The sequence below is a fragment of the Cherax quadricarinatus genome, chromosome 39 (genome assembly GCF_038502225.1).
Source record: "Cherax quadricarinatus isolate ZL_2023a chromosome 39, ASM3850222v1, whole genome shotgun sequence".
NCBI lineage: Eukaryota > Metazoa > Arthropoda > Malacostraca > Decapoda > Parastacidae > Cherax > Cherax quadricarinatus.
The window spans coordinates 13,903,642-13,922,096 of NC_091330.1; the positions used below are offsets into that span (position 1 = coordinate 13,903,642).

Below are 18,455 nucleotides of genomic sequence, written 5' to 3' on the forward strand. Positions count from 1 at the left end.
CACATAGAGTGACAGGCAGTGTGCTGATTACCGTTTGTTTCCTTGAGTTTGTCCTGATGGTGGTGGAGCAGAGCTGTATGACCCTGGTGGGTTTAGCGCTTAGTTTTGATTATAATAATGGTAATGGTGGTAAGGGTGGGTTAGTAGTGACTGTTGCGATGTATGTGTATAATGGTGGTAGTTGATAGTAAGTGTTTGTGTTAGTGGTGGTGATGGTTGTGATGATGGTAGGTGACAAGAAGAATGGTGGTGGTGGGTTTGTAGTGGTTGTGGTGATGATGGGGAGGGGATGTTAGTAGTGGTGGTGATCCTGGGGGAGGGATGTTATTAGTGGTAATGGTGATGCTGGTGAGGGGATGTAATTAGTAGTGGTGGTGATGCTGGAGAGGGGATGTTAGTAGTGGTGGTGATCCTGGGGGAGGGATGTTATTAGTGGTAATGGTGATGCTGGTGAGGGGATGTAATTAGTAGTGGTGGTGATGCTGTGGGAAGGGATGTTAGTAGTGGTGATGCTGGGGGAAGGGATGTTAGTAGTGGTGGTGATGCTGTGGGAAGGGATGTTAGTAGTGGTGGTGATGCTGTGGGAAGGGATGTTAGTAGTGGTGGTGATGCTGGGGGAGGGCATGTTAATAGTGGTGGTGATCCTGGGGGAAGGGATGTTATTAGTAGTGGTGGTGATGCTGTGGGAGGTGATGTTAGTAGTAGTGGTGGTGATGTTGGGGGAGGGGATGTTAGTAGTGGTGGTGATGTTGGGGGAGGGGATGTTAGTAGCGGTGGTGATGTTGGGGGAGGGGATGTTAGTAGCGGTGGTGATGCTGGGGGAGGGGATGTTAGTAGTGGTGGTGATGCTGTGGGAGGGGATGTTAGTAGTGGTGGTGCTGTTGGGGGCGGGGATGTTAGTAGCGGTGGCGATGCTGGGGGAGGGGATGTTAGTAGTGGTGGTGATGTTGGGGGAGGGGATGTTAGTAGTGGTGGTGATGTTGGGGGAGGGGATGTTAGTAGTGGTGGTGATGTTGGGGGAGGGGATGTTAGTAGTGGTGGTGATGTTGGGGGAGGGGATGTTAGTAGTGGTGGTGATGTTGGGGGAGGGGATGTTAGTAGTGGTGGTGATGTTGGGGGAGGGGATGTTAGTAGCGGTGGTGATGCTGGGGGAGGGGATGTTATTAGTCGTGGTGGTGATGCTGTGGGAGGGGATGTTAGTAGTGGTGGTGATGTTGGGGGAGGGGATGTTAGTAGCGGTGGCGATGCTGGGGGAGGGGATGTTAGTAGTGGTGGTGATGCTGGGGGAGGGGATGTTAATAGTGGCGGTGATGCTGGGGGAGGGGATGTTAGTAGCGGCGGTGATGCTGGGGGAGGGGATGTTAATAGTGGTGGTGATGATGTGGGAGGGGATGTTAGTAGTTGTGGTGATGCTGGGGGAGGGGATGTTAGTAGTGGTGGTGATGCTGGGGGAGGGGATGTTAGTAGTGGTGGTGATGCTGGGTGAGGGGATGTTATTAGTAGTGGTGTTGATGGGGGTGGTTGTGGTGGGATGGGTTGCCGTGGCGCCAAGATAATGGGTGCAGCAGTGTAAGAACGTGGATGCATCATCTTGGTCAACATTCTACTAGGCGTCAGCAACAAGAACCTCCTTGTCCTCTCTGTTCTCTTTTTAAACGCTTTCATGTATTACTGCCACTCATCTTATATACCCTTACTCCTCTAATTCCTCCTCCTAATGCTATTATTATTATTATTAATTTTTATTATTTCTTCTTATTATTAGTTTTAGTTGGTGTTGCTGTAATGTCTCAAAATTCTTTCCGCTCGCCGAATATTAAATGCTTTATTTGGTGTATATAAATAACTTTTAAGAACATCGGATAATAGGTTATGGTATATGTAGGTCAAAGGAGGTTCACATAACATGGTACTGAATACTAGTCATGTGGGAGAGAGAGTGTCAGTGCGTTTCCTGGAATTTCTTAACGAGCCCAGAAATTAACCCAGAGAGAAGGGGCTGCTGGCACCTTCAGTTCTCGCTGGGAAAGAGGAAAGCGGAACACGTGTCAGTTTGATCATGACATAAGAGAGGTGTAAAACTTAACCCATAATAGTATTAGATCAATACCTTTATTGTGTACCCCCCTCCCCATACTTATCTTAAAAGTGGTTGTCAAACGCAACACCCTCTCCCTCACACCATCTACCCCACATTTTCTTCCCTACACACCCTTCTTCCCCGAAAAAGCATCTCCCCACAACACCCGCATCCCTCTTTTTTACACATCTCTCTGCCCCCACACATCACCCCTAGCCCCTACCCATTCTTGCATACCTGGAGGTTATTCCGGGGATCAACGCCCCCGCGGCCCGGTCCATGACCAGGCCTCCCGATGGATCAGGGCCTGATTAATTAGGCTGTTACTGCTGGCCGCACGCAGTACAACGTACGAGCCACAGCCCGGCTGATCCGGCACTGACTTTAGGTATCTGTCCAGCTCTCTCTTGAAGGCAGCCAGGGGTTTATTGGCAATTCCCCTAATGCTTGATGGGAGGCTGTTGAACAGTCTTGGGCCCCGGACACTTACGGTGTTTTCGCTTAGTGTACCAGTGGCGCCCCTACTTTTTATTGGGGCATTTTGCATCGCCTGCCCAGTCTTTTACTTTCGTAGGGAGTGATTTCTGTCTGCAGATTTGGGACCATTCCTTCCAGGATTTTCCAAGTGTAGATTATGATACATCTCTCCCCCCTGCGTTCCAACGAGTACAAGTCAAGTGCTTCCAAGCGTTCCCAGTAGTTAAGGTGCTTGACAGAACTTATACGTGCAGTAAAGGATCTCTGTACACTCTCTAGATCTGCGATTTCACCTGCTTTGAATGGAGATGTTAATGTACAGCAGCATTCCAGCCTAGAGAGAACAAGTGATTTGAAAAGGATCATCATTGGCTTGGCATCTCTCGTTTTGAACGTTCTCATTATCCATCCTATCATTTTCTTTGCACGTGCGATCGTGGCAATGTTGTGATCCTTGAAAGTGAGATCCTCAGACATTACTACTCCCAGGTCCCTTACTTTATTTTTCCGCTCTATTGTATGGCCAGAGTCTGTAGTATACTCTGTTCTAGTTATTATCTCCTCCAGTTTTCCATAACGGAGTAGTTGGAATTTGTCCTCATTGAACATCATTTTGTTTACCATTGCCCACTGGAAAACTTGGACAAAACTTACTCTGCCATGTTCCCAGAGTGGGAGTCCTCTCTCCTCACCATCTTCCCACACACACACACCTCAAATTTCCACACATAAGAACCTAATATCATGCTTGGGGGGAGGGGGTTGTGAGGGGGGGTGAACTCCTCTTTCACTTCCAGATAGAGCACTTTCACCACTTTCTCAGTGTAATCTGCACTTTAAATATCAGAGACATTATACTGGTGAAAAATGGTATATTATATTCTTGGGGGGGGGGTATGAGCATTAAATACGTAGGGGTCATTCAGTACCTGTTTAAGTGGGAGGCAATCAAGTTTGATCCAAGGAAGGGGTCAGGTCCAATTCTTTAAATCAAAAGCCCCTCACATGCATAAAAGAAAACTCCCCATAGGGAAAATGATTACAAATGTTCAAGGGAATGCATTTATTTATTGAAGAGAGAATCATGGGCTTGGCATCCCTAGTTTTGAAGGTTCTCATTATCCATCCTATCATTTTCTAGCAGATGCGGTAGATACATTGTCGTGGTCTTTCAGGGTGAGATCCTCTTGACATTATCACTCCCAGGTTCTTCACATTACTTTTTCACTCTATTGTATGATTAGAATTTGTTGTATACCCTGATACAGTTTTAATTTCCTCAAGTTTTCCATATCTGATTAGTTGAAATTTCTCTTCATTGAACTTCATATTGTTTTTGAGTGGCCCATTTGAAGATTTGGTCGATGTCTGCTTGGAGACCACAACAATGTATCTACTGCATCTGCTAGAAAAATGATAGGATGGATAATGAGAACCTTCAAAACTAGGGACGCCAAGCCCATGATGATTCTCTTCAAATTGCTTGTTCTCTCTAGGCTGTAATACTGCTGTACACCAACTGCCCCTTCAAGGCAGGCAAAATTGCTGACCTGGAGAGTGTACAAAATACTTTCACGGCACACATAAGTACGATAAAGTACCTAAATTACTGGGAATGGTTTAAGTCTCTTGATTTGTATTCCCAGGAATGCAGGCATGAGAGCTACATGATAATATACCCTTGGAAAATCCTAGAGGGATTAGTACCAAATTTGCACATGAAAATCACTCCCTACGAAAGCAAAAGACTGCAGGAGATGCAACATTTCTCCAGTGAAAAGCAGGGGCGCCACGAGTACACTGAGAAACAACACAATAAGTGTCAGGGGCCCAAGTCTCTTCAATTGCCTCCCAGCATACATAAGGGGGATTACCAATAGACCCCTGGCTGTCTTCAAGAAGGCACTGGACAGGTGCCTAAAGTCAGTACTTGACCAGCTGGGCTGTGGTTCATATGCTAGTTTGTGTGCAGCCAGCAGTAGCAGCCTGGTTGATCAGACCCTGATCCACCACGAGTCCCGGTCTCAGACTGGGCCACGGGGCTATTGACCCTCGAAACCCTCTCCAGGTATACTAACAATGAGAGTATGAGACTTACAGTTGGTGGTTACGTACCACTTATGCAGAGTTACTGTGATAGAAATAATGTAACACTACATGGGAGTTATTACCAGGGGAGGAGCCAGAATTTTTATACTGGGGGAGGGTGGCTTAGGGATGGCTTTTTGATAGGTAGGGAGAGGGCCAGTAGGGTTGTTTTAAATCAGCATTATTACTATTTTTATTTGGGGGCTGCAGTCCCCTAGGACCTCTCTTGATGCCACCACTATATATTACAATGAGCATTCTGCAATAGAAATCTGAGAAATTAAAATACAAATTAGACTGATGAATGAGTAAACTTGAATAATTATTCCACTTTGGAAGGTTTCCTGAAAAGGCTAAGAGGACAGTAGCCTTGCCTCTTCATCCATGGAGGCCAGACCCTGTCTTACCATATTCTCTTATTTACAAGACTTAACCATTTCTTATTTACGTGAAACTCCATTGCTCCACCCTTGCTAAAAGTAATTAATCAGATATGGCCTGATACATCAAAATTTTGGACCAGTAATATTTGCCTTAAGACATGTTTAGTAAAATCCCAGGTTAATAGTACATTTGTTACTAAAGTGTAATAGTTTATGATAGACTGTAAGCACTGCTAAACTTAAAAGAATCTAAGGAAAATAACATGTAAAGAATGATTAGCATTATGAAAGCATGAAATGATAATATGTATATGCAGGGCTTAACCATAACAGAAAACTAAGAAGAGCCAATGTTCACTATATGGTAACCTATTAAGGGGGATGGGGAGAGCCAAGATGCAGGCAAAGGACCCTTGATCCATGGAATTGGGACTTCCCCCCCCCCTTCTGATCAAGCCTGATTACCTCCCATTCCCCAGGTGCTCTGTAAGCCCTACAGGCTTAGTGCTTCCCCTTGATGACCATGACAATAATATATGGAATATCCATAGTATTTTCCACAGGGAGTGTTGTAGGTGTAAGAACCATGATATTAGTGGACAAATATTGTGGAAAATACTTGTATTCTCTAGTGTTAAAGGCAAGATGGATCATGACCCACCTCACCCTCCCTACCATATACAACACTAGCAGCTGAAGGGCTCCACCCTCTTGCATCTTAGGCTCTACTTAAAAACTTGTTCTTTATGGACTCTTAGAAGGAGCTATACATTTTGAACTTTTGGAATGCTTTATTTTCTATCAAAATATAGGTGTATGGTAAAGTTTTATTTATTACATTAAATTTTTTACATTTTTATACAGTAAGTGATACTAAGAGCTTTCTCTTGCCTTCATCTTTCTTTACCTATATTTCACATTTTTCCTTGAGAAAGATGACACATCAGGATATGATCTTTAGCAGCATCAGAAACTTAACACTGCATCTTCAAAGATTCAAACTAAGAGCAGTTGGTTTTCAACTTATGACAGCCATTATACCCCTGTACAGTGCCTACACATATATAATTTTTCACAACAAAATGTGCAGCATTTAGTGTATATTATAAATCTTAGCACATATAGTGTGTTCTCTTTGAACAGTATTTTTATTTTTATTTCAGACACACCTAAACCCAACAAAGGAGGAGGAGCAGCACTCTTAACTCGCGCACTCTCCTTTAAGGGCAGACTAGGTGGTAAACTGACCAGCATGAAGTCACCTAAAAGTAACTTAGGTAAGTCGAGTTTTTCCTGTCTAAATCTTGTCAAATATTTTTGAACTTGTTCTATTGCTTGATTACTTTTTTAATATATTATTTCTCAGCCAGATGATCAAGTTCAGTTTTATCAGCTAGCTAGTGACTTCGTTTAATGTTTTCATTGTTAGATACTGAATTTTGATGTCCATTTACTTTTGGCAAGACAGCTGTTATTTGAGTAATGATGAATGTCTTTCTTTCTTTAAATCACCCTACTTTGGTGGGAAATGACTGATTTTTTTTTTTTATCACACTGGCCGATTCCCACCAAGGCAGGGTGGCCCGAAAAAGAAAAACTTTCACCATCGTTCACTCCATCACTGTCTTGCCAGAAGGGTGCTTTACACTACAGTTTTTAAACTGCAACATTAACACCCCTCCTTCAGAGTGCAGGCACTGTACTTCCCATCTCCAGGACTCAAGTCCGGCCTGCCGGTTTCCCTGAACCCCTTCATAAATGTTACTTTGCTCACACTCCAACAGCACGTCAAGTATTGAAAACCATTTGTCTCCATTCACTCCTATCAAACACGCTCACGCATGCCTGCTGGAAGTCCAAGCCCCTCGCACACAAAACCTCCTTTACCCCCTCCCTCCAACCTTTCCTAGGCCGACCCCTATCCCGCCTTCCTTCCATTACAGACTGATACACTCTTGAAGTTATTCTGTTTCGCTCCATTCTCTCCACATGTCCGAACCACCTCAACAACCCTTCCTCAGCCCTCTGGACAACAGTTTTGGTAATCCCGCACTTCCTCCTAACTTCCAAACTACGAATTCTCTGCATTATATTCACACCACACATTGCTCTCAGACATGACATCTCCACTGCCTCCAGCCTTCTCCTCGTTGCAACATTCATCACCCATGCTTCACACCCATATGACTGATATGATTATAAAAAAAATGCTGATAAAATTGGTTGTATCTCGACTTCAACTAGAAATAAGCTTTAGGGGCCCTCCTTGGTCTTTGTTCCTTCTATCAGTTATTCACCTTTAAATTTCTCCAGTTACCTGTTTAGATTACTTTGGATTTCCCCAGTTACCTATTTAGATTTTAATTTATCCAGTTACCTATTTAGATTACTTTGAATTTCTCCAGTTACCTGTTTAGATTACAGTGGACCCTCGACATTCGATATTAATCCGTTCCTGAGAGCTCATCAAATGTCGAAAATATCGAAAGTCGAATTAATTTTCCCCATAAGAAATAATGGAAATCAAATTAATCCATGCAAGACACCCAAAAGTATGAAAAAAAAAAAATTACCACATGAAATACAGTGGACCCCGATTAACGATATTTTTTCATTCCAGAAGTATGTTCAGGTGCCAGTACTGACCGAATTTGTTCCCATAAGGAATATTGTGAAGTAGATTAGTCCATTTCAGACCCCCAAACATACACGTACAAACGCACTTATATAAATACACTTACATAATTGGTCACATTAGGAGGTGATCGTTAAGCGGGGGTCCACTGTATTAAGTTTAATGCAATAGAATAATTACAATAACAACAATAACATTAGATTAATAACAATAGAATAATTGACACTTACCTTTAATGAAGATCTGTTGATGATTGATGGGATGGGAGGAGGGGAGTGTTGATGGTGTTAGTGTTTAGAAGGGGAATCCCCTTCCATTAGGACTTGAGGTATCAAGTCTTTTTCCGGGGTTACTTCCCTTCTTCTTTTAATACCACTAGGACCAGCTTGAGAGTCACTGGACTTCTGTCGCACAACATATCTGTCCATAGAGGCCTGTACCTCTCATTCCTTTATAACTTTCCTAAAGTGGTTCACAACATTGTCAGTGTACAGGTTGCCAACACGGCTTGCAGTAGCTGTGTTAGGGTGATTTTCATCAAAAAAGGTTTGCACTTCAAGCCACTTTGCACACATTTCCTTAATCTTTGAAGTACGCAACTTCTTCAATTTCTCTATCCCCTCCTCCGAAGCAGTTTCCTCAGGTCTGGCCTCTTGCTGTTGAAGATGATCTAGCAGCTCATCAGTGGTTAATTCGTCATTGTCCTCCTCCACCAACTCTTCCACATCCTCCCCACTAACCTCCAACCCCAAGGACTTCCCCAATGCAACAATGGATTCCTCAACTGGCATAGGATTCTCAGGGTTAGCCTCAAACCCTTCAAAATCCCTTTTGTCTACACATTCTGACCACAGTTTTTTCCAAGCAGAGTTCAAGGTCCTCTTAGTCACTTCCTCCCAAGCCTTACATATAAGGTTTATACAATTGAGGATATTAAAGTGGTCCTTCCAAAACTCTTTTAGAGTCAGTTGAGTTTCTGTGGTCACTACTAAGCACTTTTGAAACAGCTTTTGTGTACAGTTTCTTGAAGTTGGAAATGACCTGCTGGTCCATGGGCTGCAGGAGAGGAGTGGTATTAGGAGGCAAAAACTTGACCTTAATGAAGCTCATGTCCGCAGAAAGTCGCTCTGCCACGTCTGAAGGATGACCAGGAGCATTGTCTAATACCAGGAGGCACTTAAGGTCTAATTTCTTTTCAATTAGGTATTTTTTCACAGTGGGGGCAAATGCATGGTGTAACCAGTCATAGAAAAAGTCCCTAGTGACCCATGCCTTACTGTTTGCCCTCCACAGCACACACAAATTAGCCTTGAGGATATTCTTTTGCCTGAACACTCTGGGAGTTTCTGAGTGATACACCAATAAAGGCTTCACTTTGCAATCACCACTGGCATTGGCACACATCAGAAGAGTAAGCCTGTCTTTCATAGTCTTATGTCCTGGGAGTGCCTTTTCCTCCTAAGTAATGTGGGTCCTGCTTGGCAATTTCTTCCAAAACAGGCCTGTTTCGTCACAATTAAACACTTGTTCAGGTTTCAATCCTTCAGCCTCTATGTACTCCTTGAATTCATGCACATATTTTTCAGCCGCTTTGTGGTCCGAACTGGCAGCCTCACCATGCCTTACCACACTATGTATGCCACTACAATTCTTAAATCTTTCAAACCAACCTTTGCTGGCCTTAATTCACTCACATCACCACTAGTTGCAGGCAATTTCTTTACCAAATCATCATGCAACTGCCTAGCCTTTTCACAAATGATCACTTGAGAGATGCTATCTCCTGCTATCTGTTTTTCATTTATCCACACCAATAACAGTCTCTCAACATCTTCTAACACTAGCGATCTCTGTTTCGAAAACAAAGTTGCACATTTTGCAACAACAGCTTCCTTGATTGCCGTTTTCCTGCTCACTATAGTAGAAATGGTTGATTGGGGTTTACTATACAACCTGGCCAGCTTCGACACACGCACTCCACTTTTCGTACTTTGCAATTATCTCTTTCTTCATTTCAATAGTCATTAGCACCTTTTTTCTCGAAGGGTTGGCACTAGAAGCTTTCTTGGGGCCCATGGTTACTTATTTTGCAGAAACAAGCACCAAAAACAGTGATAATATGGAATGTACCGAATGTATCCTTAGATGCGCGCACACTGGCTGGCTTGTAAACACTGGCACACACGGTGCAGTTCAGGCCACACGTGGACACATCTCATACAAATCGTATCGAATGTCGGGTTTTCCATCGAATGTCGAGGCTAAATTTTTGTGTTAAAATGCATCGAATGTTGGATTTATCGAATGTCGATGCCATTGAATGTTGGGGGTCCACTGTACTTTGAATTTCTCCACTTACCTGTTTAGAATACTTTGAATTTCTCCAGTTACCTATTTGGATTACTTTGAATTTCTCCCATTACCTATTTAGATTACTTTGAATTTCTCCAGTTACCTATTTGGTTTACTTTTGGATTTCTTCCTATACCTTGTTGAATTCCTGCAACTGTACAAGTTTTTCTCTAATTTCCTTGTAGATTATTACATTTACCGGCTCAAGTTGTTTGTAAATTTCATTTAAGATAATTTTTCTCAACTACTGTATATCTGATCAAGTCACAGAAAGTATTCATCATTAAACTCCATTACTTTTAGTTGACAGAGAGAGACACACAGGTAGCAGTTGGACACTTTTATTAAGACAAGGTTTTGCCTCCACAGCAGACAAAACCTTGAAATTTGATGTGTTGTAGTGGTAGTGGTGCATCATATTGTCTCTTGACAAGAAAATAAGTTTTGGAATTTTGCTTTACAACAATTTAAAAATTGTGTGTTTTGAGTAATTCATAGTAACATGGCTCTGTGGGCTGCAGTTAGCAATAGCCTGGCTGATCCAGTGATCACCAGGGAAGTCTGACCACAGGCTGAGCTGCACAAGTAGAGCTCTGTAAACCATTTACTGCTCAGGTACAGTCTCTCGTAGGTATTTGCTGGGTTGCCTTACAACATGCACTTCTGAAAATAAATTTCTTTGAAAAAGTGTGTATGAAGATTTTTATATGTACGTACTGCAAAGTATAATATTTTATATTATTTGGAAGAGTGAAATAGTATAATAGTACTGTACTCTAAACTGACAGTAGAATTTCTGTAATTATTTCTATTTTTTTTAGCCTGGGTTAAAAATTTTAAATCATTGATAATGAAACTGATGTCTGTGGTAGAGATTAAAGTATATCATACTGCATATACACAGAGAGAGATGCACACCTTTTTGCATAACCTTTGGATAGTCAGTGACTTAATGATATGACTTCTTTAACTGATGACCATGAGGTGACAGGTTTCTATATGTAGTTAGGTATATTAGGAGAACTGTTAACCCTTTCAGGGTTTCTGATGTACTAGTACGGCTTACACACCAGGGTTATTGACGTACAGTGGAACCTCTACTTGCGAGCGTGTCCACATGCGAGTTTTTCCAAATACGAGCAGTCGATGAGTCAATTTTTTGCTTCCATACGTGAGCAAAATTTCCACAAGCAAGCAGACCTTAACCCTTAAACTGTCCAAGCAGATCTACATTCACATGCGTAGTGCTCCAAAAGTAGATCTATGTTTCTTTTACATACGTATTTTCAAGTATAACAAAAAAAAAATAGATCAAAGTATTTTTACACGTTTTCAAATGTAAAAAAAAAAAAGATCTGCTTTTTTTACATACTTTTAAATCTTGAAAAAACGTAGAATTACGTTTGGTGAGGGGCTCTTGCTCTTGATCTTGGGAATTGTAACTCATTTGTTTGTTGGACTATCTTATTGAAACTTGGGCAATGTATGATGGAAAGATGCTTCTTAACATACCCCAAAATTGAAAGAAATCTAAGCATAAATAATGGAGTTCGCTTCTCAGCAATTAGCCACCCCGTAGCAGTAATTTCGAATGGTTTTTATGGTTATACATGTATTCTCGTTTTTTTGGTCTCATTTGATAGAATGGAAGATATATTACAGAAATAGATATGATTTTGATTGCTTTCACAATGAAAAGTATCTTGAAATAGAGCTCAACCTAGGAGAAATGGTCCATTGCTTGGCTGTTTCAGAGTAAACAAATGACGTCACTGTCCATTCCAATATGCAATCGTGAATGGGTTGACATTAGTATTTATACAATTATTGCAATAAGGAATAACAGTAAATCTTGTATTTTTTGTGTGAATAAAAATTACAAATTATTTATATAATAATAATATAATAATATGTACATATAATTAATATAATACAATAATAATAGGGTGTTCGGGAGAGGGGTGGGATTAAATTTTGGGGAATCAAATTCAAAATGGGAATTGACACAGTTACTTTTTGCTGATGATACTGTGCTTATGGGAGATTCTAAAGAAAAATTGCAAAGGTTAGTGGATGAGTTTGGGAATGTGTGTAAAGGTAGAAAGCTGAAAGTGAACATAGAAAAGAGTAAGGTGATGAGGGTGTCAAATGATTTAGATAAAGAAAAATTGGATATCAAATTGGGGAGGAGGAGTATGGAAGAAGTGAATGTTTTCAGATACTTGGGAGTTGACGTGTCGGCGGATGGATTTATGAAGGATGAGGTTAATCATAGAATTGATGAGGGAAAAAAGGTGAGTGGTGCGTTGAGGTATATGTGGAGTCAAAAAACGTTATCTATGGAGGCAAAGAAGGGAATGTATGAAAGTATAGTAGTGCCAACACTTTTATATGGGTGTGAAGCTTGGGTGGTAAATGCAGCAGCGAGGAGACGTTTGGAGGCAGTGGAGATGTCCTGTTTAAGGGCAATGTGTGGTGTAAATATTATGCAGAAAATTCGGAGTTTGGAAATTAGGAGAAGGTGTGGAGTTAATAAAAGTATTAGTCAGAGGGCAGAAGAGGGGTTGTTGAGGTGGTTTGGTCATTTAGAGAGAATGGATCAAAGTAGAATGACATGGAAAGCATATAAATCTATAGGGGAAGGAAGGCGGGGTAGGGGTCGTCCTCGAAAGGGTTGGAGAGAGGGGGTAAAGGAGGTTTTGTGGGCGAGGGGCTTGGACTTCCAGCAAGCGTGCGTGAGCGTGTTAGATAGGAGTGAATGGAGACGAATGGTACTTGGGACCTGACGATCTGTTGGAGTGTGAGCAGGGTAATATTTAGTGAAGGGATTCAGGGAAACCGGTTATTTTCATATAGTCGGACTTGAGTCCTGGAAATGGGAAGTACAATGCCTGCACTTTAAAGGAGGGGTTTGGGATATTGGCAGTTTGGAGGGATATGTTGTGTATCTTTATATGTGTATGCTTCTAGACTGTTGTATTCTGAGCACCTCTGCAAAAACAGTGATAATGTGCGAGTGTGGTGAAAGTGTTGAATGATGATGAAATTATTTTCTTTTTGGGGATTTTCTTTCTTTTTTGGGTCACCCTGCCTCGGTGGGAGACGGCCGACTTGTTGAAAAAAAAAAAAAAAAAATAATAATAATATATGGCTTCAAAAGGCCATCACTAGATGGCAGTGTTTACCACAACAAAGAGGAAGCGATTGTGGCTGCCTCCACCTGTTACATAATGACATATTTTATTCATTTTAGAGTATATATCATGTTTCTGTGTTATTTATATTGTTTGTTATGTCACATTAGATGAACTGTGATATATAAATAAGTCATATAGATGACATTAGCGAAATTATTCATGAAGTATTTTGCCCGGTCCCCAGACAAACTCTCGTCCACCGCCGCCACCGCCCATACCACTACATGAATGACATATTTTATTCATTTTAGAGTACACCTACCATCCGACTTACGACCGAGTTCGGTTCCGAGAAACCGGTCGTAAGTCGAAATGGTCGTAAGTCGAACTTTACTACTGAATATCAACAAAACATTTTTGTAATGACTTTATTTTATTGTTTTATTTTGGTATTTCATGTTTTACTTTACTTTTTATGTTGTTAATACTGTATTTTATACTGTAAGGTTTAGGATAAACACTGTGTACAACACAAATAGTTGTTTATTCCCCAGAAATTTGGCATAAAAAACACAGTCGTAAGTCGAGTGGTCGTAAGTCGAGTGGTCGTAAGTCGAGAAGGTCGTAAGTCGGATGGTAGGTGTATATATCAGGTTTCTATGTTATTTATATTGTTTATTATGTCATATTAGATGAAGTGAGATGGATAAATAAGCCGTAGAGTTGATATTAGCGAAACTATTGAAGTACAGAATTCCACTGGAACGGATTAATTGCATTTCAATTAATTTAAATGAGGAAAATTGACTCTGCAAACGAGCAAATCCAGTTGCGAGCAAGGTCATGGAACGGATTAAACTTGCACTTGTACTTGTACACCTAAATTCTAGTGCCTTCAAATCTAGTGAGAGAAAGCTGGTAGGCCTGCATATGAAAGAATGGGTCTATGTGGTCAGTATGCACAGTATAAAAAAAAATCCTGCAGCACACAGTGCATAATGAGAAAAAAAAAATGTTTTTGGTTTAAAACAACGACTTTGCAGTGTATTTTCGTATGGTATTTATGGTTGTATTTTAGTTTTCTTGGTCTCATTTTATAGAATGGAAGACATATCACAGAAATTGCGATGATTTTGATTGGTTTCATAAAGAAAAGTACATACCTTGAAATTGAGCTCAAAGTAGCAGAAATGTTTGATTTTTACCAAAGTTCAAAAGTAAACAAATCATGCCAAGCATCCAGTACACGTCAACTGGTGAGTCTAATATTCTCTCACAAGTGCGCTGATATTATTTATACCATTTCTACACTAATGCAGTAGTCTGCATAACAGTAAATCTTCTATTTTTTATGAGAATAAAAATTCAAAGTGGAAAGCAAAAGAGATGTAAGAAGGGCCTGGGAACGTGACTAATGAACAGAAGAAATGTTATTTTAGTGCCAGAAATGTCTGTCTTGTTTATTCTTGACCCTTTTTGGAAATTGGCATCTTCTGAAATTTGTGTGAAATTGGCAAAAGTGCCAATTTCTGACCACTTTATTGGATAGTTGAAATCGGTAAATAGGTGGTTTCTTGTACTCATTCGATAGAAAAAATGGAGTTCTAGCGAAACAGATATGATTTTTGTCGACTAGTACACTGGAATTTGCCGAAAATAGGGCTCAAAGTGGGTGAAATCACCGATGTGTAAACATCGTCAAGACCGCTAACTTTGCAAGAGCATAATTCTGTAACTTTTCCATCAAATGTCATACCTTTGGTGTCATTATGATCGGGAAAAGATTCTCTATCATTTCATAATTTTTTTTTTTTTTTTTTTTTCTGAAAAATTTTCGACCCTGAGAACGAGTTTAGGAGAGGGCCTCTCGACCCTGAAAGGGTTGAGAGCCTCATTTAACCCTTTCAGGATCCAGAGGTCAAATTTCAAAGTGCACACCAGTGTCCAAGAATTTTCAAGAAATAATTTTGTTAATTTTTCTTATGAAATGGTAGAGAATCTTTTTCTGAAGGTAATAAAACAAAAAGTATGAAATTTGATGGAAAATTGACGAAATTATGCTCTCACAAATTTTGATGCGCCAATGATATTTATGCATCGGTGATTTTGCCAACTTTGACTCCCATTTTAGGCCAATTACAGCAGAACCTCAAATTTTGAATGTATCGCTTATCGAACTCTTCGAAAATAGAACCCTTTTTTCGAACCAACTTTGTTCCTATTATCGAACTCGCTCCTATTTTCGAACCACCGTCTACTGGACCTGTCCGGCAGCCCGCTCTGTCTGCGTCCCCATGCCGGCGCCGTGAGCCAATCTGGTTTTGTTGATGCTTGAGTGAACAGTAACCTGCACTCTCATTCAGACATTTTACGATTATTTCATTGTGTTTGGTGCTTGTGGGACTATGAAATAACTTACAATGGGCCCAAAGAAACTTGCTAGTGGTGCCCCTGTGGTAAAGAAGTGAGAAACGCCATAGATGTGAAGAAGGAAATAATACAGAAGTGGAATGATGCCCAAATGTTTGTGGAGAAGTACCACCCTGAGCAAGCTGAAACAAGTCATCTTTGCAACAAGTTCAGTGACAGAACCATGTCCCATTTTAGGGAAATCTTAAAGAGGCACCAGAAACAGAGGACTGTGGACAGTTATTTTGTGAGACATGGGTCCAGTGACTCTCAAGTTGGTCCTAGTGGCATTAAAAGACAGAGAAGGGCAGTAACCCCAGAGAGGGCTTTGATACCTAAAGTCCTCATGGAGGGGGATTCTCCTTCCAAACACTAACCCCAACTCCCTCTCTCCTCCCTATCTTCCAGATGCCATCACCAATCTTCAATAAAGGTAAGTAAAATGTTATTTTATATGTTTATTTAAATTTATTAATACATAATTGAACACTATATTTGTTGTGTGTATGTAAAACTATAATTAATCTCTATAAAATGTATTTTTTTGTGTGTGAATATTTTTGGGTTTCTGGAACGGACTAATTTTATTTCCATTATTTCTTATGGGAAATATTGCTTCGCTTTTCAGACTTTTCAAATTTAGAACTAACTCCTGGAATGGATTAAGATCGATATTTGAGGTTCCACTGTACCTTATTCCAGTCAACCAAGTTCTTAGGCTATTTTACTAGTATTACTTCTATTCTATCGAGTGAGCACAAGAAATCGCCAGCTCAACTGCTTCAACTACAAAATAAAGTGATTGGAAATTGGTAATTTGGCCAATTTAGTGTAAAGTTCAAAATATTCCAATTTCAAAATAGGGTCCAGAATAAATAATACAGGCATTCCTGGCACTTAACTAACATTTCCTCTGTTCATTAGTTATGTTTTCAGGCTTTACAAATGAATTCCATTTTGATTTTTAATTTGCATAATGAATTTTTATTCAAACCAAAAAATAGAAGATTTACTGTCATGCAGTATTGTAATAATTGTATAAATAATATCAGTACATTTGTGAACATACATTAGACCCACCAACTGGCATGTATTAGACATGTGAGGTCACTTGTTACTCTTGAACGTTGACAAAAATTTAACATTTCTGCTACTTTGAGCTCAGTTTTAAGCCATTTTCAGTACTGAAACCACTCAAAATCATCTCTATTTCTGTAACATATCTTTCATTCTATCAAATGAGACCAAGAAATCGCAAATACAACTATAAAAAAACACGAAAAAACACTGCAAAGTTGCTGTTTTAATCGAAAATTACAGTCTCAGTTGTTTTTCTCTCATTATGTACTGTGTGCTGAAGGATTTGTTTTATGTGGTGCACACATACCACACAGATGTACTCTCTCATATCTAGGCCCAAATTTACCGCTCACAGGTTATCAGAGTGAGCTGAGCTCATGGCTTAGATCTACGAGTTGGACCCTCAACGTAAAGCCGTAGATCTACGGCATGGACCCTGAAAGGGTTAAAGTCATAAACATATGAGAATAGATACATTTGTGGTCAAAAGAAACTGGGCCACTACCTGCAGCAAGTGCTTGCTCAGGTTGTGATGGCTGAGTATGCCTGATGGCTGCAAGCAGCTACAGCTTTGTTGACCAGGCAGTCAGAAAGGAAGCCTGGCTTCATTCTAGCTTACAGAAGGTAGAAGAAACTCCATGTAGACAATTCAACCTTGGCTCTGCCTCTGGAAGACAAGATTAATGCTCTTTAAGTTAGCTTTAATTATACAGTACAGTACTGTAGTTTAAACTTGATATAGGAATAAATTTTTATTTTTAATATGCTGAAGACTTTTTTTGTTGGGGGGGGGGATAACCATAGTACATTTTTGTTTGGCACTTGTTTTTCTTTGATTTTTGGGATCAGTTGTATTAATGCTTGGTTGTAAAATCACAAATAATCTCTTGAACTTGCAAATAAACAGTTTTCTTATAACAACAAATAAGGCGAGTTCCCTGAACTGCAATTTTTCTAAACTAGAAGACCCTGATACTCCTTTTGTCAAGTTAAAAGAAAAATCCCTCTACAAATCACACCAAACAGTGCAGTACTAACTTTTCACTGCATTAATATAGAAATTTCTGTTTTCCAGCAAACAAAATTGTTAAAGTAGAGCCTAGCGGAAGCAACGAGAGTTTAGAGAGCAAGGTGGAGCACGTGTGGCGAGCACTGGCTTTCTATAAGGATGTGGTGGATAAGAGCATCACTGACATGCTACCAGGCTCAGCAACAGTGGTGCTGGAGATGGTGGTGGCACTTAATTTGGCATTAAAGCCTGCCTTCTCAAACCAAAACAGGTAAGTTGCTTTTGATACTGAAGCATACCAGTACATGCAATGAACATGAATTGCCTTAGCACTGTTTGTTATGTTTTAATTATTGTATTTTGATATTATTATATATCACAGTCATTCCATACTTCACTATGCTGCGTAGTGCATCCATCTTTTAAAGAAGAGCATCGTACTGTATTTGTATGGCTTAATTTTTTTAATAAAGATTTTATGTTTTGAATAGTATTCATAATTAGGTAAATTCTCTAATGGTCCGATGCTTCTTTTAGCTCTTGACAAAAGTTTTTGGTTTTTAGTTCTGCAGTAGCATCAGTCCTTGCAAGTGTCCATCAGAGTGTAGCAGAATTGGTGCGGTGGAGTGACCAGTTACTGTTGCACGATGATGATACGCACAACACACAGACTGCCCACCAAGTTGTACAAGCAGTCAGGGAAGCCATCCAGGTCTGTCCATTGCATAAATCTTCTTTAGTTAAAATATTAAAATTATTATTTAGAATCTGTAGCCTCTGGGAAGACACTAAAAAATTACTCTTG

At 40.2% G+C, this 18,455-nt stretch overlaps 1 protein-coding gene across 5 annotated transcripts in view; it reads left to right on the forward strand.

The window, feature by feature from the left end:
- C3G (C3G guanyl-nucleotide exchange factor) overlaps positions 1-18,455 on the forward strand; it is a 191,638-nt gene that overhangs the window by 103,380 nt on the left and 69,803 nt on the right. For all 5 annotated transcript variants that reach the window (XM_070092418.1, XM_070092416.1, XM_070092414.1 and 2 more), the window contains 3 exons: positions 6,192-6,305; positions 17,717-17,921; positions 18,215-18,362. In XM_070092418.1, the coding sequence (XP_069948519.1) occupies positions 6,281-6,305; positions 17,717-17,921; positions 18,215-18,362 (378 nt within the window). In that variant the 5' untranslated portion in view covers positions 6,192-6,280. The remainder of the gene's footprint in view (positions 1-6,191; positions 6,306-17,716; positions 17,922-18,214; positions 18,363-18,455) is intronic.